At 44.9% G+C, this 19,263-nt stretch overlaps 1 protein-coding gene across 2 annotated transcripts; it reads right to left on the bottom strand.

Moving 5' to 3' along the window:
• Positions 1 to 7,449: 7,449 nt before the first annotated feature.
• tbcelb (tubulin folding cofactor E-like b) lies at positions 7,450 to 19,207 on the bottom strand. 2 transcript variants are annotated; one of them, XM_012834805.3, is made up of 9 exons: positions 19,075 to 19,207; positions 17,142 to 17,251; positions 14,773 to 14,945; positions 14,464 to 14,603; positions 13,649 to 13,827; positions 13,203 to 13,459; positions 12,987 to 13,113; positions 12,660 to 12,776; positions 7,450 to 7,777 (listed from the first exon to the last, which is right to left on the bottom strand). In XM_012834805.3, exons 3-9 carry the CDS (start codon positions 14,912 to 14,914, stop codon positions 7,465 to 7,467), a joined length of 1,275 nt encoding a protein of 424 aa, XP_012690259.2. In that variant the 5' UTR covers positions 14,915 to 14,945; positions 17,142 to 17,251; positions 19,075 to 19,207; the 3' UTR covers positions 7,450 to 7,464. The 2 variants fall into 2 exon arrangements, with proteins under 2 accessions (XP_012690259.2, XP_031428332.1); XM_031572472.2 differs by having other exon boundaries at positions 19,114 to 19,207.
• Positions 19,208 to 19,263: the final 56 nt, after the last annotated feature.

Below are 19,263 nucleotides of genomic sequence, written 5' to 3'. Positions count from 1 at the left end.
TCTTTTATTAATTTCCTGCAGTGAGAATAAACTGGTCATAGCATTTACATTGTTATGTTATAACCTAGTACCTCAAACAACTGCACTGACTCGAGGGAGAATGTTGGGTCGGGGGTCAACGAGTTCAGTGCTCTTCACTTGAGCTATATGTGACCCAAGAGTCATAATTCAATCAGTTTTGAATGTTGATAACATCCATGTGTAATATATAGACATAATACAAAACAATATGCATTTAAAGCAGCTCAGTGGATACATCTCCAACACACTTATACAGTGATTTAAACATAAAGTATAATATGTAGGACTAAAAATTACTTTATAAAACACGTCACATGTGTGTTATGAAGTGTTTGGTATTGGTATCAAAAACATCTATTTGGTCCTCTCCTGTAGACCTTTTGGCTGTGTATGCTTTCACAAGAGATCAAATATGAGCAAAGCACTGGATCCCTGATTCAGGAGGATGCTTAGCAGGACCTTGAGCATTTAAAATGCTCTCAAGTGGACACTTGGAGAATCCTCTTGCCTAAGTCAAGAGGAGATCTTTTACCTTTTACCTACAAAATCTCTCAAAAAGTTTTTCACTGCCCTTTCGAAAGTGTTTGTGAAAGTAAAGGACAACTATGTTCTATACTGAGTTTAAATCTGTGACAAGGTTTCTACATTTTATATTTATAAAAATGTTTACTTTTCAATTATCTTTAAATCAATTCCTTCATAAATGCGTGTCACATCATGTAATTATATTTAAGTACAATTAGACCTTATATCTTTAAATTAGATACTATATCCCAAAGATGTATAAATTCAAATTTCAAGACTTATCATCGGTAATTGATTAAAAGACTTTGTCCACTTCTGCACATGGAACCACGCATGATAGAACAAAACAAAGATGTAACAGTAGATCTGACAGGTGTGTGGGGGAGAGAGACTCACCTGCCGTCAGAGGACCGATGTTCAGCACGTCACCTGTGGCATCAGGAGTCCGCCAGAGCAAAGTCGAGTCCCATCCACCTGGGTACCATCCACCGAGAAGGAGTGCAACAGGCGGAGGCTGAGGAGATGACAGGAGGGGCAGAAAAAGGAAGGCACTACACCGGAGCCTCTGATCGCCCGAGCAAAGGAAAGAAACGGCTCCACGGCTCCAACTCTAAGGATTAACAGTAACAAGAACAGGAGCGTCAAGATCGGACCAATCCTTGCTGGCGGTCGTCCACTGGATATGAGTGGGGAAGTCTGGAGAAAGTGATCCTGACGCGAGAGGGGCTGATGGGAGCTCCAGGAGCCCTGCGCTAGTGGAGTGGACGAGGGTGCCTTTCTCGCAGCAGGCGCTAGCTCCCTTTTTCACCAGGGATAGTGTTAAAGTTAATCTGAGATCAGCTTTTGGGGAACAGGTAGATGGGGAGGAGGGTGGTGGTGGTGGTGGTGGTGGGCAGGTGGAGAGAGGGGCTGGAGGTGTTTTTCGAGCGAGAGAGAGAAAACGAGAGGGAAAAGGAGAGGGAGACGACTGAGAGAGAGAGCGAGAGAGAGGGGGGGAGACAGAACAGACAGAGGGAGGGGAGACGAAAGTTAAGTGAAAAAAAGGGAAAAGTAACCAGACCTTGTTTTCCTGAGCGTGGAGGCTCAAACTATCCGAACAAAGAGGATTTCTGAAGGAAATGTCAGCCACTTGGATCGGGCCCACGGCTCTCCCGATAGCAGCTCTCTCCAAAGGATATGCTCTGTGAGACGAAGGTTTCCCTCCAGACAAGGCAAACGCAATGCAGTCCACCTCAGGGGCATTTATTTACAAAAGAAAACACGGAGGAAAAAAAACTGCTTTATTTGTTTGAAAAAAAGCTCGGCAGGGTAAGGTTACAGCATTAACATGAGTCACTTAGGACACTCAGTGAGTGCGTGAGTGTGTGCGGGCGCACACATACTTCCCCCCTACATTTTGTTTGTCTCCTCCCGCTAATTAAGAGCTGGCTCATTTGCAACACCGCCCAAAGCGCAGAGGTCGGTCCCAGAGGGGCCTCATTTCCATAGATCTCTGGGGGAGATTTGCCTCGCAAGCAGGGGAAATCACAGGTGAATCCATGCCCATCGGGTCTGGGAAGAAGATGGGAGCGGGATGGGAGTCAGACGTGGCTTTGTTGCGAGGTGGACAGTGGGGGTAACCAGAGAGCAGGGGCTGGGCAGGATGTGTGAAAGGCTGCAGGACAGAAGGCCGACCCTGGATTCTCCCAATGACTGCCGCAAGGCTCTCAGTGGAGGATTCTTTTACACCCACCGACGCCTTGTTGTGTAAATGCACACATACCAGTACTGCTACCACAGATAGGGAAGGGAACACACATATATAATCTGGGGCCAGGGCTGTTTGCAGTGGCTCAATATGATGCTGTGTTGGATTGCATTTTGCAGTATTGGGATGGAGAATGATGGTAATCGTCTCACTAACATGTAATGGATTTTGGAGGGAGAAAGAATTAAGGCTCTCATGCCATGACCCCTCTCCCCCACTCTTGGTATTAGTTTTTCTTTCTGTCTTCGACACACACTGCACTTTCAGCATTTGCTGAGGAAAGTATTGCTATTAAGTATTGCTATTGACTTTTTTTTGGGTCAGCAAACATTGGTGTTGCATTTTGGGCTCCTCTACTTCCATTCTTCAATGAACCGATACACCTTTGACCACCATGACAGGCTACGCACAGCCAACTGCAACTTATAGTTTCCCTTTGACAAAAGCGCTAGGCAAAGACCCAGTCGAGGGAAAGCATCCTATCAGATCAGCATTGACCCAGTTGCCTCTGTGTTAATCGAGACAACGATTGGCTTGTCAAGGGCAAAAGCCCAGCGTGGGAAAAGGTTCAAACTTATGAGACAAATGGACCTCTCATCTACGTTCAGGTAGGACCATCAGAGTTGATTCCATAGATGAGATCCTGGACAGGTTCTTAGGTAGGTCATCCAATCCTTTCATTTCTGTTCTCTAACTCCTACCCCCATACCTTTTGCCCAGAAGTTGGCCTTGCCCTGGCCGCCTCCATTTTCCACTTCACCATAATGCGGAGACCCCATCTGGTAACCCAAACCTTCCCCAAAATGACTTCTCTGATGGGCACACAATGAGCCTCCTTCAGCCCTCTTTGCACTTGCTCATGGAGCATAAGGTAGATCAGGCTACCTGCTGGCCGTTCCTGGGTATGGAACAGGGGCTTAAAAAACTCTTAGAAACACCATTCCTGACCTGGGGCTCTCATCTCTCATGCCCCTCTTGACCTACCCTCTAGTGACCTTGCATTAGCCATTAGCCCCTGCTCGCTTGGCTTGGTAACCCACCTCCTTACAGCCTGCAATCCAAGCGTCCAGCACGTGGGGATGAGGGAAGTCTGGTCTTCTGTCTGGCCGGACAGTAGACCTGTTCTAATCAATGGTGGAAGTGTGTGTGTGTGTGTGTGTGTGAGTGTGTGTCTGTGTGTGTGTGTGAATGTTTGTACCGTGGCCAAATCTGGCACGTGGTCCCTACACCTGTGGGCATGCAAGGAAGGGAAGGCTCTTTCAGCGCCCCCCGGCTCAGTGACACCAATTAAGCCTGATTATTATTTCAGCCAAGTCGCCGGAGAGTGCCAGGAAATTCTGCCACTGGACGGGCTCCAGTTGGATGATCCCGTGCTACTAGGGCCCACTGATGAGGCCTTAGTCCAGCACCAAAACAAATCAAAGCCAGCCAGGGAAGCACTTTCACAACTGCAACTTGAACACAGTGGGCATGGCCACGGGAAATAATTAAAAGAGTTGGTGAATGTAACAAGTGCTCAACATTGTTTCGAACTCATATTACCTCTAATGGCAGAAGCACCAAGTGTCAGTGCAAAGTTTGTAATGGTGTGATGGTGTTCAACACTATATAACATTGCTGATTACAGTGATTCCAAGGTGAAAGTCAATGTCAAATATTGTTTATTTTTTTGCTCATAATGCAGAAAAAAATCACACAATGGAACTACACAACAATAAACCCCTCCCAACAATTATTCTATTCGGTCAATGTGCTTTTTCCACATGCCATCTGAAAACATCCAAAAGGACAGAAAAGCAGTATTTTATACTCCAGTCAAATCAAGTTTAAGAAAAGCATTTGAAGGCCAGGGGACCATTTACCAGTGATAATGCAAATTTAAGGACAAATAAGGAGCCTGATATGAGCCAAAAGCAAGGCAAAAGTAACTGGATATAAAAAAAAATATAGGCAGAAGTCATGAGATAAGAATGAGAACGTAATGTGAAAACAGAGTAAAAGTTTGTCTAAATTCTAAAATATATATATTTTTAAATATTTATTTATGGGCTTTTTAGCCTTTATTTGGATAGGACAGTGAAGGATTTTTTTTTTTGACAGGAAGTGAGGAGGAGTGAAGAGGTGGGCAAAGAATCGGGAAACGACAGCAGGCCGGAATTGAACCTGTGCATTGTAGCCCGTAAATGGGGGGCTTATTGGCTCGCGCCACAGTGACGCGCCCCCCCCCCCCCTAAATTTCTTTTTTTAATACATTAAATACTTAATTATTTTATAAATGTACATAATCTCTTATTTTTCTTACAATGGATGACCTAACATGTGCGACTTGAAGTCGACTGACTTTGCAGCACAGTCAGTAAAGCATTTATAACTCAAGATAGTAAAAGCATGTAAAACAGTGAGGGGGGTTAAAACTCTATATGTAACCACACACCAATGCAACCCATATCCTTCTATATACAATACACATGCCCACACCTTTCCTGGCTAATCTGAGACTCTTAATGGGTCTTGAGCTCCCCGTTCACACTCAGCTCTGGTGTAGGGTTGCATAGGCAGAGCACTGAAACCAAAGAGGTTGGGCAGCAGAAAAACACCAGACCCCAGATTAGGCCCTTTCTGCTGGGAAAAAGTGGAGAAGAAGGGGGAATACCCCAAGAACCAGACACCTCAAGACACGCAGAGAGTAACTGAAGCTGCCATGTGTTAAAACAAAAGGTCTGACACGGAAAATGAGAAACCTGGTGTATGTTGGACTCCTGAATTAAATTCAGATGAACTGGCTATGTTTTCACATTTGAATAATGAAAAATGATAGGGGCGTGTAAATCCATGAACTACTGGTTACCTTAGCACAGCTGTAGCTATGATAAAGCAGTCTAGAACACCAGAGAATTTTCTTTCCCATCTTGTCCATTGACTCACATTTGTTTTGCAGGTAAAGCTTAAAGCATAGTTCTAAGCAATCCAATAACTTATTTCAAGAGAGAATAAATTGGCTACATGAGAGAAACTGAATTCTGCGATAACAGCAGAAATGGAGACTTAGACCCTTGCTCAATAATACTACTTTAAAAGGCTTTCATATATAACTTGATAACTAAGATTAATTGAGCTAAAATAATTCTACCGGTTGTGAACTTTGTGATTTTTTCCCCCCACTGTTGGCAAACCAACACTGGTATCATTGTTGCTCTTTAGTGCCACTGCTGGCCTGGAGTATATTGTTGGCTTGACAACTGAGGGAAAAAGTGAGCATGGTATTTTATAATGTTTGCCATGTTACAAATCCCAATCTTATCAGAAGTAAATTCACAAGTGCCAGGACCACATTTCCTTTCAAGTCACTGGCAAGTTTCCCCAACTCAAAGTGGTTAAAGGGAAGGTCAATTCGTTTTTGTTGTCAAACAATGATGATTTAACTCTGAGTACATGATGAATAACCAGTGTTATCCAGTATTAATGGGCACATCATACTCTTTCTTTCTGTACTTATACATATTTTTATACATATCTGGCCCCTCTAAACAAATGCATGACAACACCTCAAACAAAGAATCAACATGCATAGATAAATCAAAAACAATTGTCAGCCATCATCCTTCAGATATGTCATTACTGTAGATGTAGAAGTATTACAATTTTTCACAACAAAAACCACTGACTGCAGCTTGAAATTGTTTTCATAACGTCTGAATAGTTTGATTTCATTAGGGTTGTAATAACATGACTGATAATGAGATATGGCTAAACATTTCCACACACTTCTGTGCCCCTTTAAGCATAAAACCTTAAGTCATATCAAACATCACTGGGGACACACTGAATATCAGTAGAATGATACAAAATAATCATATAATCAGAAATCAAGCATATCTTTGTGATCACAATAGCATTATTGGAACTTACACCAGCATTATTTGAATATAGTACTCATCTCATAATATGGCTGCTAGAAAAATGAAGAGAACAGGATTATTGTTTTGGACCACTGTAAACGGTATCTTGGCTCTAGAAAAAAACCTACTGGATACACATCAAGACAGGTGCACTGTTGCGTGTAGGGGCTCATCTGTGGTCTGATGGGAAGCAAGGGTGGGTGGGTGGGTGGGTGGGTGGTGGAAATGACTCCAGAGGCGCTGATTGGCCAAACACGGCTGAATAGCCAATAGTCACCACGGTGAAATGGAGTACCGGCAGCCTGCCGACACCAATGCTAATGGAGGTGTTGGGCGTGTGGATGTGAGCTGCAGCTCAGACCGGGGACATGCGAACCCATAGGGGGCTGCAGCCCGTTGGGTGAACCCGCTGTAATCCAAGCGGAGAGGAAGTGGCCCCGACCGAGCTGACGGTGTGCGGTTACCCCCGCCAGTTAGGGTTCAGTGTATGTGGCCACCTCCCCCCCCCACACACACAAACACACACACACACACACACACACACACACACACACACACACACACACACACACACACACACACACACAACCACCCACCCACACCCGGCCAGCGGCTGGGCCTCCGTCGACTTCTGCTACTGCATTCATACGAGAGACAGAGCTGGAGTCCAGAAGGAACCCCCCACCACCACCACTACTACCACACCCCCAAGCCTCTAAGTCTCCCTCTCCCTTTCTCAGAGTCTGATCCCAGGCAGCCTTGAGGTATGTGTCCAGTCACTTCTGAGATACTGATCCCTTTGAGACCCTCATGATTCAATACAGGCATGTGGGTGCGGTCCATACTGTCAGTAGGCCTCTTAAACATCTTAAAATCTATACAAAGGTTGGTGAATTCCTCATTGCGCTATATATTCAGAAGATCAGCAGCAGTTCCTGAGATGTTCCCTCTCTCTGACCACCACACATACACAACAAACACAACAAACACATAGTCAGAGTGACAGGAACAGGTAAAAGCTTAAAAACAAACAAAAAGTAAAGAGTTCTTTGTCATGACACATGGCCAAGCATATCTTTGCTCTTTAAAAGACCACTGAGACAAGGCCCTCATGGCCGTTGTGGATGCTTTAGAGGGGACGGTGAACATTGGATTTTGCTAAGATGGTGACAGGCCTTCCACTAAGGACCTCTTGGACATCTCCTCCCCTCAGGAGCCAGGCAGGCTGCAGTGGTCGTTGTATGCTGGTGCCCCCCCCCCGCCCCAAAACCCTCAAAGATCCTTGGGCACCACCAAAATCTCCTCCCCCTCCCGCATTTGGTAGGAGTGCAAGGCCCGGCCGCCGTACTTGAGCTCCTGAGTCCCCAGGGCCGGGGCGACGTGGTACACCCTCATCTTGCTGCACGGCAGCTGCACCACGGGCCTGAGCGTCCTCTTCAGCTCCGCCACCGTCTGGTCCAGCCTGAGGCTCAGCCGCTCCACACGTTCCCCACAGCGGACGTCCATCAGTATGCTGCTCTGAGGACGAAGGTCCACGTCTGCCAGAGGCTCTAGGCGGCCGTACTGAGCCAATAGGTTGTTGTACCTGAGCACACCACAAAGAGGATTGTTGGACAAGCGTTACAGTCTTTAATGCCTTTTTAATACTTATTCTGTGAATTAACAACTTGTACCAAATTCAACTTGGTCAAAAGTTCATAGGTCAAGTTACTAAAGTGGATTTCTATAGGAAGGAATTCTATAAATGTAAGAGTTTAAAAGTGTAACAAAACAAAAAGAACAAAAGGAAATTGGGGAAACCCCAGGACCCCTCCTGTCAACTTCCTGTTACATGAGCTACGCAAAATGTGAGCGTATTTCACATTTGTACGTGGAGTAGTCCTTTAAATTGAATGGTCTAAGTCTTGCTGATCTCAGAAGCACATAAAAGTGGGCATCATTGTCTATGACACTTGATCAGACATTGATCTGTTTCGGGAAGCACAGGCCGGCGTTGAGTCATATGCATCCTCTTCCAAGTTTCTAGATGGCGAGCACTGAAGCAGAAGGATGATTTCAGGGAAATGAAAGAAAAGAGCTTTTCAGAAGTGAATGTAACCTATGTGAGAATGAGGGCAAGAGTGGGGATCTGGGGGTACAGAAAGAGCGTTAGTCAGGGCAAACTGGAGTGAGTGAGTCTGATTATGTGTGTATGACTAACCGTGTCTGAGGGTTTCTGCGTGAGTGAATGAGCGAGAGAGAGAGAGAGAGAGAGAGAGAGAAAGAGAGAGGGAGGGAGAAAGACTATGGTTGTGAAGCACAACGAGTCCTTTGCCGTGAGAAAGCTTTCACCCCCCCACCCCCACAGGGGGATTGTGGGAGAGATAAGGCCCAGGAACGATTAAATAAAATCTGGAAGAAAGACTTTGCTTTGAGAGCTACTGTAACAGCTGAGCCAATCAAAGCAATTTCCCCTTGCCTGCCCAAAAAAGTCTACCCACAAAGCAAGCCCCAGGCCTGGGTTTGTGCCTAAAGCTCACTGCCCTGCCATGGGAATTTAGCCTGTACAAAGTGCCATTCTGTCCGCCAGACCCGATTCACTCAAAGCTCTCATTTAGTGTGCTTAGCACTCTTAAACGCGGCTAAATCACATTAGCAGTGATAACACAGGTGCCCTGGATTCCTCGCCCAGTCATTAGTAGTATCTAAGATGACACCAGACAATAGAAGAGAGACTGTGTTACACTCAATGCCTCACTGTACAGAATGTCTACAAAATCATCTGAGCAAGAACATAGAGCGATACCACATACTACAAGTAGCTCTTTGTGTCCGAGAGGTTTTCTCGAGGAAGGAAGGTAAAAAAAAAAAAAAAAAAAAAAAAAAAATCCATTACAGTGTACATTAATAGTGTTACACATCATCACAAAATTATCTGAATGAATTCAAAAATGAAATCAGGACACTTCAATAATCTGCACATTCCTTTGGAATGGCAAGATATTTCAAAATGCTTATTTAAAAAAAAATGCCCTAAGCAACCTGAAGGCTTGGTTCATTTCATTTCACTGCTTATAAAAGGCTTATAAAAAATGATTTTCTTTTCAGAAAAAGGGATAACGTATAAGCATTTGCACACACAGTGAGCACAATTCACTGAATCCTAAGAGATTATTCATTCTTGTGATAATAATAATTTGGTCTTTTGAAAAGCACATACTAAATTAACTAAAACTAGAATTTCTAGTATGAACTGTGCCTAACACCGTCTCCTCTTTGATGACTCCACCTATGTAAAGGGAGGACATGCTGTCGGATGTATCTGATCTGTTCCCCCCTCCAACTCTCCAAACGTCTCTTCCCAAAGCCCCTCACACTCGCAGGGCACTCTAAATCCTAAATGAATCTATGTTTCCTCCACACGAGTCAGGCCTCTATCTCTCACATCCATCAATCAATGTACCCCCTCTCACTTTCCTCCAGCTCTCCTCTTATCATCGCTCATGTCAGCCTCCCCGGTCGCCTCCATCTCTCAGCCCCTCGCCTCTCCTCGGTCTCCCCCTCTCCTCGCTCTGCTTCAGAGGGCAGCTTATGCCCAGCACACCCGTCGCCGAGGCTTCAGTTACTCAAAGGCCATCGAGAGTTCTGGAGCTCTCTAACCCCTCTTCCTCGGTGTTCTTTCACGCTCCTGCTGCCACTATTTCCACCTCCTCCCTTCTCCGTTTCAGCCCCTTCCCTGGCCATTCCCCTACCCTCTAATCTACCCTTCTCCTCTCCTCCATCCCCCCTGAACCGCAGAGAACCAACATGGCCACGATTAAAGCTGTATTATTACTACCTTTGATATCGTTCCCCTCTAGTCCGCTCTTTTCAACTCTTATCGGTTAGTTTTAATAAAGACCTCAGATTAGCTCCAGCCACTTTTTTTTTTCCAACAGTTGAGGTGCCGCTTAGGGGCGGCGGTGCGGCACCTTCAGTTCCTCTGCCGTGCCCAGTCCACATTCCACGTCCCCATTTTATGAAGAGAGAGAAAGAACACTATGGGTCTTAAGCCTAAGCGCTGATAGCCAAGGTTACAGTTACTCAAAGGTAGTCTGGCCTGGAGACTCCCACAGTTGCTTTCTCTCTCTGGCTGAGGTTACGGTTACTCAACGCCGGTCAAGCCTCCATGTTCACTTCTATCTGTATTGCCCCCCCACCCCCCCACCCCCCAACACCACCCACCCTGACCCATCTTTTTTAAATCCCCCCCTTCAACACTCTGTTTGAGCCAAACACCGATGTAGACGCGATTAAGGTTTCTCAAAGGGAGTCTCGTTTTCTCCTGCTCTGTCTCTCCCCCTCTCAGGCCAAGGTTACGGTTACTCAAAGGCACTGAGGTGTCCCGGGCCTGTGTCAGATCTCTGCTGTCTCAGCGGCTTTAATGTGAGAGGCTGTGACCAGCTCTGATCTTTGGATGGGGGGGGGGGGGGGGGGGGGACGAAGGTGGGTACAAAGGTTCAAAAGGGGAACGACAGACAGCCTCACTGTCTCAAACAGGACCAATGGCATTGCATTTTACCGCCGCCAAGGAGGTTATGTTATCGTTACCGTCTGTTTGTCATTATGATTATTATGCAAAAACTACACTGCCTATTTTCATGAAACTTGGTGGAGGTGCAGCATGGGCCAAGGAAGAACCCATTTTTGAACGGATCCGAATCACTGGGCGGATCCACGATTGAATTTTCGCATTAACATTGGGAGATAGGGCATTTAACCTTGGCGGAGGTCTGCACCTTGTGAGTGCCCTTCTAGTTAAATATGGAACCCTCAGAGAGTTGGCTATTACAGTTGAGGACAATGGAGAAAAACAACAACAACAAAAACAACAAACTAAGGGGACAAAAAGCTATTCTTTTCAAAGATGAAGGAAACATACCTCAAAGGGAGGTAGGACCTGAACTTTAAATTTGCCAAGATCACTTGAACTCACGTTCACTTATTCCTTGACAGCAAATCATCTTCTGGCACGGACACCCTCTCATTACCTGGAGTGTTTCCAGATCAGTGACCACACCTCTCCCTCCATCAATCTGTTTGTGTAAAGCCATGCTGGAACCCCCGCCCTCCAGATCACCCTCTCTTCCCTGAAATGAGCCTCCCCCTGTTTCTGTGAAATGACTGTGTAATAATTGCTCTGACAATTCATTGAGGTCTGCTGTATGTGGTTACACATGACAGGTTGGTCTTTAATCCCCTTAAAGGCCAAGAAAGGAAAAGCAGAGTGGGGGTAAGAAAGAGGAAGAAGGAGATGGAGAGCTAAAAAAAAAAAAAAAAAATGCTGCCACCTCAGTCCCTTTTAAGTAAAAGAAAACTGAACTGATGGTGAGGGGAAAATAAAAAAAAGAAAAAAAGAAAAGAAAAATCAACCTGCCACCTTGCGTATCAGTTTTCCGATCAGAGTATTCTGAGACAAAGGAGCCTTTGAGGAGGTAGAGACTGGCCACATTGTCTCCCAAAGGTTAGATTCCCCTGTCGGGGAGTCCACTCTGCGCTTTCCCCACAAATCCCTCCCCCGGATTCTCCCAGGTTAAGTGGAATGTGGTGGGCAAAAAGGCATGGGCGATCCATTTTCCGACACCTGCCAGGACCCCCACAGAATTCCTATCAGATTGGCGAGGGAGAAGGACTGTGGTTAAGAGAGGATGGGGTAGGAGGTGACGCAGCGCACCTCACCCAAGAAAATGCCATGCATAAATGCGGGATAAGGTCAGAGACACTTCGGGTGTTCAGCTAAAGGCATGTGGGCAACATAATGTCAAGTGGAGGATCCAGGAAGTGTTAGATCAGAGATGCTATTGGCTCCTGGAAGAAAACTGAGAGAGGTGACTGATACGCAGTGAGAGTCTCCACGGCTCAAACCTCTGAAAGAGAGCCTCTGGTACACATACATCACCGTTTTCTCTGGCAATTAAGGACTAACTGGTGGTTCGTTGTTAGCTTTAGCTTATCCTGGTAGAGCATACATTGCATGTGTGGAACAGAATCCTCCTAATGAAGAAGCCACTGAAATTGCACAGAGCAGAGCTGACCTCTTTGGACTAAAAGTGGTGACAACAAAGCAACTAAACAGCTTTCACAACTAATATCTTTGGACAGCGTAGAGGATGATTTCTATACTTTTTCATATTTCCGTTCATGAATAGACATTCAGTATCCATATGAAGTACAAGTTCAATAGATTTTCAGTTCCTGAATAGGTTATGTAGGACTACAACAGATACAATGAGTCATTCACTTTTCTATTTTTTATATCCTTAAAATAAATTCTCCAAACATGAACCATTGGAAACACTTTTTTGATCTTGGTTAATGCCATTGTCATTTATCACTGTGTAAAGTTTCATAACGATTGAATGTACATACTGGCCCTGTACTGACACTGGCTCTGGCTCAAAGTGGATGCAATGTAAATAGGCTCCAATACATATATCAGTTGATGATACCTTTGGGGAAGCTCATTCTCAGGACACTCAATGAAGTAGCGGACATAAAAGCGCTCAGCGTCCTCCCTCTCCCCTGGCGTCACTATACTCCCGTTCAGCATGGTGACTGCAGGCAGCCTGTAGGGAACCAACCATCAGAAGCTCAGCGGTGTGCTCACAACAAACCACACCATACTGGCATGACATCAAGAATGGAACCACAAAACAATTGTGAATATCGGATCTTTGCAGCATGTTCCTACAATAATATGAAATCGAATAAAATCGAATGCCACGTTTGCAACACTTGATTCACAATCTTATTTTGATCGTATCTGTGCTACTCACTGTGCCACCACGAGACTCCTCCGCTCTGTGGTACCGTACGACTGCAGCAATGGAACCCCCATTACTTTAACTTCCTGCAGCTTAGGGAACATGCTCAGCTTCTCAATGTCCTCCCAACGACTCAGACCTTGAATAAAAACTAAAAATGTAAGTAAAAACTCTAATGTGCGTGCGTGCGTTCGTGCGTGCGTGTGTGTGTGTGTGCACCCATCATACCTGTGTTGTGGAGATTGATGCAGCGCAGCTGGGGGAACAGGCGGCAGAGAGACTCCTGAGGCTCGTCGATGGAAGACAGCTTGTTGTTGGCCAGGATGAGAGTCTGGAGGCCTGGGTACATGAGGCCGAACTTGCGCACCTCTGCCCAGTCCTGCAGCCGGTTGTCCGAGATGTGTAATAGCTGCAAGGAGGCGCAAGGCACATCCGACAACGTGACAGACCGATACTCATTCAGACACAGGAAGAGCTCCTCCAGCCTGTGATGACACACACAGACACAGACACACACACACACACAGACACACACACGTAAAAAGAGGTTTCGGGGATCAATAATACACTCGCGAAAACACATGAAACGGAATCCCAACAAGTAATTCCACCAATCAACAGCTCAAAGACATTTGAAGTCCCTTATGACTTACGACCATGACTTGGGTACTCACTTCGGGATCTCTCGAGTGAGCGTGTGGAGCGCCTCCCATGACAACTGGGTGTTATTCAGGACCAGGGAGCGAAGCTCTAGGAAAGGCTCCGGGTCAGGCTCCAGCTGCGACGCACTCAGAGGGTTCATGCTCAGGTTGAGGAAGTCCAGCTTCGGGACGTTGGACACGATCTTCAAGACCTGGCACAATAGAGTGGAGTGGAGTGGAGTGGAAAGTTTGCCGCTTTGTTAAAAACCTAGGGTGGCTAGAAACTATAGGTGCATTCCATATCGTAATTTGCGTGCTTCCTTGGTCCTCGTTCCTCAGGCCTCCGGTTTGCGCCCTGGAAATCGTTCAATCGAGTGTGACGTCATGAAAGATGTCTCATTTCTCGAATTGCTGCCAGAGGAGACGAGGAACGAGGAGTAAGAAGGGAGGACAGATAGACTTTTGTCTATCTGCTACAGGGCGTGCCGTGATGTTTGCCTATAGGCTACAAAAGGATACATGTCGGAATGTGTGAGGTGTAGCCAATGGTGAGAATTCCCCTCCCCTCTTCCTACGCTTTCTTCACATCATAAGACTTTTATGGATTTAAATGGGGACCTCTGCAATTGTGATGCTACCAGTTGGCATAAGAGAAAATGATGATGATGATGATGAATAAAATTAAATGTAGACCTGTGTCAATGTACAAATCATTGCAACACCCTAATGGTTATTTGTTGCAAAAGCCAATTGCAGACTTCACACCCTGACAGCACCTACCTTGGGCTGCTCACAGAGCACCCACAACACTTGTCATGAGAAGCAATGGATTACTATGCTACGCTTACCTCTCCCCAATCCTGCAGGTGATTATTGGAGAGGTCCAGTTCTACCACATGGGCACAGTAGGTGGCAACCTCTGATTCATCTCCAGCCTGGGTGATGCCACAGCTGTCCAGGACAAGCACTTTGGGCAGGTTCAGCTGGCCTGTGAGAGCAATGTTGGTGTGGATGTTTTTAGCTTCATGAAATTGCCACATCACAATTTGAACTCGAGGAGAAACATTTTTTCTCAGGTGACTAGATGAACCTTTGGCACAGTGTTTGGATGGCGGGATAGTTTGGACATCGTTTGGGTACGGTGTGGAGTGCGTTACCTTTCACCGGAGAGCTCTGCGGGCTGGTCAGAACCACCACACCTATGCCAGGCCCACGGCAGTAGGGAAAGTTATCCAGGTTGTACTTCTCAGTGATCACCTGAACCATGGTGCGGCCCACGGACTCCTCTGACGCATCCATTTTGTCACCCCGGCGTCTTTCACACGAACACCTTCACACACAGACACACAGACAAACGCACAACACAAACATGATAGAGCAGTTTGGTTAATTATCTACAGGGGTTGAGCATAGAAAAAGAGCTTCCTCTGAGTAAGAAAGTCTTGTGTACCACACTGAATTAGGTGTATATATCAGTGTCAGTTTGAAATGGCACTGAATACAACATTTTATCAACAAGACGATGTGGGAATGAAACAAAACAAAAAGACAGAAAGTAAGATGGAAGCCAGTCTTAAGGTTATATACAGTTTTGGGCTCGGTGTGTAAATTCACACGACTCTCAGGAATCTCAAGCTGACAGGAACAACACACATGCAAACAAGCACCGTAACGCCTATAAAATACAGAGGAACACTCAAGGTGAGGGACATGGTGAGACAAGTCCAAAGAGAAAAAAAAAAAAAACGTAAAACAAGTCCTGTAAAACCGGTAGGTCCCTCTGCATGGGCTATCCTAAAACTGATGAAAGTCAGCAATCCAACAGTTGCTCCTTTAGCAGTAGCAGTAAGCAGTTGGTGCAAGACTAGCAAGCGTACCAGGAAACAACACAGCTGACAATGATAACATTTACATTTAGTCATTTAGCAGACGCTTTTATCCAAAGCGACTTACAAGGTATACACATTTTACATTTACACTGATGGCACACTGCACATCAGGAGCAATTAGGGGTTCAGGGTCTTGCTCAAGGACGCTTCGACAGGGAATTGAACTAGCAACCTTCTGATGACTATACGACTTCTCTACCTCTGTACCACTGTCGCCCCGATAAAACCTAACTAACTAGTTTGCTAACTCATGCTCATCAGTGATATCTGGTGTCATCCTACTGCAATAAAGCAAGAGCATGAAACTACAGAGTAAAGAAAAGTGAGAATGACAGGTATGTTTTTCAGTTATTTACGTCACCATATAACCTTCATAATGTGCCTTGTACTTACATCATTTTGTATCATCTGACTGTTACCAATACCCCTGGATATGTACTCTGTCTTTGTCTCACTGAGAACTGTTCCATTAGCATCTGAACCCCTTCCCCCCAGATACCCTCCTTCCTGCTATCAACAACCCCCCCCCCCCTCGCCCCTTCACTCCCCTCAGAGGATCCGCTCCCCCTCAGGTGAACCCCTACCCCACTGTCTCCCCTTACTGCCGTTACCTATAGGGTGTGGTGTTACACCCCCCCCCCCCCCCCCCCCCCCCTGTATTCTATATGACTGAATGATATAAATCCAACACATTCCTACAGTCAGGTAGGCCAACTGACCCTCTAAGTGTGTTGCTCAGAGAATGGCCAACTGACCCTCTAAGTGTGTTGCTCAGAGAATGGCCTACCTGGCTGTAGGAATGTGTTGGATTCATACCATTTACTCCACGCTGAAATAAACTCCAGAAATCCTGACTAAGTCTTCCGCTCCGTTCTTCAAGTTTGGCATGCTCATTAGATTTTATCAACTTCTAAATGACATAACTGGAGCCATGGAAATAAATGCTTTCCAACATTCCTGGGTGTTCTCTAGAATAGGTTCCAATAGTATCAGGGCTTATGATATTACCCTGGTTGTAAGTTATGTTCAAAAACAGAGAGCTTGCATATGCTTGCATATACTCTGATGTGATTGTCTGAATGGAAATTGCCATCTTCCTATCATATTTCCTCACTCACATTTGTGCGAAGAGATGGAATGATAATGTCCATCCATTACTGACACAGTGAATCAATGATGCAATTTTAAATTCAGTAGAAAGCCAAGCACAAGTGCAGAAACAAATAAGTCCTAGACGTCATGTGCAGAAATCTGAATGGCTTTAGAGAATCGGTGGAGGGTGCTGTGTTCTCTTTGATATTTTGTTAAGGAGGTAATTATGAAGTGGCGAATAATAAGGTCCAGGAGTAGCATATTATTGGCAAACTGCACCCATCTCAAGATATACAACTCTTCAAGCACAGTGTATTTACCTGGGTTTTTCATTTCAAGCACTTTTATTCATTTATTTTTGAGTCGCGTCAATGTTGTAAGTCTAGAATGATGTGTCTTGCCTCTTCCAATTTACTATAGAAATACAATGGCCTGAATGTGAAAGTAATCACAAAACCACATAGGCATGCCAACACACACATAGGCATCCCAAGAGAATCTTCTGCGAGGGATGAAAAAAAAAAAAAAAACACAGTTCAACTAACCTCCGGTTATGCAGGGAAGTCAATCAATTAGGATCCCAGTTTTGACAATGAAGCCTGGTGAGTCTGTGGTGATGGGGAGGGACTCACCAAACGCCCCATTCATCAGATGCCTGAAAAAGAGGCAGGGGAAGAAGAGGGGCATGCAGAGAAATTATGTCAGAACGAATGGCCACACACAGACCATTCTACAACTCTATTGTGACATCAGCAAACAGACATGACAATAGCCACCTTGTGAAGCGCACATTTGCTACAACAGATCAGAATCAGAATTATTTTTATTGGCCAAGTACTGTATATTTACACATACAGAAAGATTGTGTTAGAGTACATTTTTTTTTCCAAATGTCCAAAGGCTTGCATAAAACCAACTGCTGGACCTAATGGCTACTTGAACCTCAGCCTAAAAACATGAAGAATCATCTTCATTTTCACTTGTATTAGGTTTTCAGTTGGTACAGTTGAAATACTGTATGCTTTACATGAAGTCAAACTGGGTTTGATCTTAGACCCATTTTTCTTTCATATCTACCAAAATAAGCATTTACACACCTTTTCCAGAGATTGATTAGATAACAGAAGAGGTTATGGTGAGATTTAAGGTTACGATTTGCATCAAAGTTAATATAAACAAATGTTTCTTAGCCCATCCCATGACTGCAGCCTTTCAGTATTATATGGGTCTTGTCATCAACAGCTATGTCATTAGGGATGCGCCTTGTAAACTTTTGAGGCACTCACAAACACTCGTGTAATTGGAAAGACACACCTGCACTCTAAAATGTACACGGTCACCTGCTGGTGTGTGTTGTGGATAAATTAAACGATGGCCATTTTTTCCCCAACATGATCATAAGAACACTTCTGGTGTAATGTTTGATTCTCGAACGCAGCTGCTCAGTGGCAAGTTTGGGAATTAAAAACTGGCTGCCATGACAACACGACTGTTTTGAACTTACCACAGACTTCGGACGTTACCTAGCTAGCATGGTAACCATGGTAACCTGCAGGTTAAACTATAGTAGGCCCTGTTTTTTTCTGTGTAGTAGAAGGCCTGGATAGTTTTCGTCGTGCTTTTGACAAAACATGGTTTAGTTGTTTTTTCGCTTCTGTGCGAATCACAATAAAACATCGTGGCAGTGACAGGTACCTCACAATGGCCTTAAGGTTCTGGAACTCCTGCTTGTGGCACAAGACAATGATTTCGAAGTTGAGAGAATAATCTGTCGTAATAATACAACACCGACACAATAACGCTATCGAGCGAACGTTAATTAACTCACACGCACGCGCACACAAACACAACAAAAAAAACGTTGAGTAACGTTAAGTAGCAGGATGTGTACAAATAATGCCTAAGCAAGAGCTCGCATTGTTCTACTATTCCTGCATTCCTCATTACCGTCAACATTGCCGATGTAACGTATCATCTAGGTTAGATAACATAGTTCATATGTCACTGGTTGTGGCTAAAAATAGACAATGCACGACTGGCTCGTTTCAACACGTCAACGAACAGATAGCGAATTAGCTATCGACTACACTTGTGGAAACGAATAGCAAAACTTGTTTACGATGGACAAATGGGAATTAATGTTAGATACAATTGGCAAGCTAATTATTGGTCATCGTTTCTCAGAAGTTGCCTCTGCAGTCCATAGGCTACCAGCATGTAATATATCTTACAGCCTAACTATAATCTCTATCTTGCTGACTATATTTAGAAACCTATATTTGACTAAGCACTCTAGTAACTTGGACAGCTAGCTAGCGGGCTAGCTATCGCTGGCTAACTTAAATCGTAACTGGGGGCAATCGATAGGAGAGGGTGAATGTCAACAGAATCAACATTCACAAAAACAACACTGCCACATTTATTTTGACTGCCTGTTATTGTCACGCAATATTTTCCAAAAAATCTATTGAAACTCACGGTGCATTATTCTGAGAAATCCACCAACTCAGCTCTTACCGTTGCCTCCGACCACCGAGCGTAACTCTATCTGTTACTGTATGTATTTGTTTCTTTTCTGTTGACACATTTAAGGGCTTCCTCGTGCAGGAAATGACGTACTACTAGTGAATTCAATTCAAAACATTTTCTGGGTTGCAAAGGTTGTTT

The sequence above is a fragment of the Clupea harengus genome, chromosome 8 (genome assembly GCF_900700415.2).
Source record: "Clupea harengus chromosome 8, Ch_v2.0.2, whole genome shotgun sequence".
In the NCBI taxonomy this organism is placed as follows: domain Eukaryota; kingdom Metazoa; phylum Chordata; class Actinopteri; order Clupeiformes; family Clupeidae; genus Clupea; species Clupea harengus.
The sequence above is the reverse complement of the archived record's forward strand: the minus strand, read 5'-3'. Positions and strand labels throughout refer to the sequence as shown.

Excerpts from the sequence above, each read along its gene's own strand:
- tbcelb (XM_012834805.3), bottom strand. The coding sequence starts at position 14,914 with ATGGATGCGTCAGAGGAGTCCGTGGGCCGCACCATGGTTCAGGTGATC. Across the intron at positions 13,828-14,463 it reads ACCTGCAGGATTGGGGAGAG|GTCTTGAAGATCGTGTCCAA; the intron begins GTAAGCGTAGCA and ends CTATTGTGCCAG. Across the intron at positions 12,777-12,986 it reads AGGAGTCTCGTGGTGGCACA|GCTGCCTGCAGTCACCATGC; the intron begins GTGAGTAGCACA and ends GGTTCCCTACAG.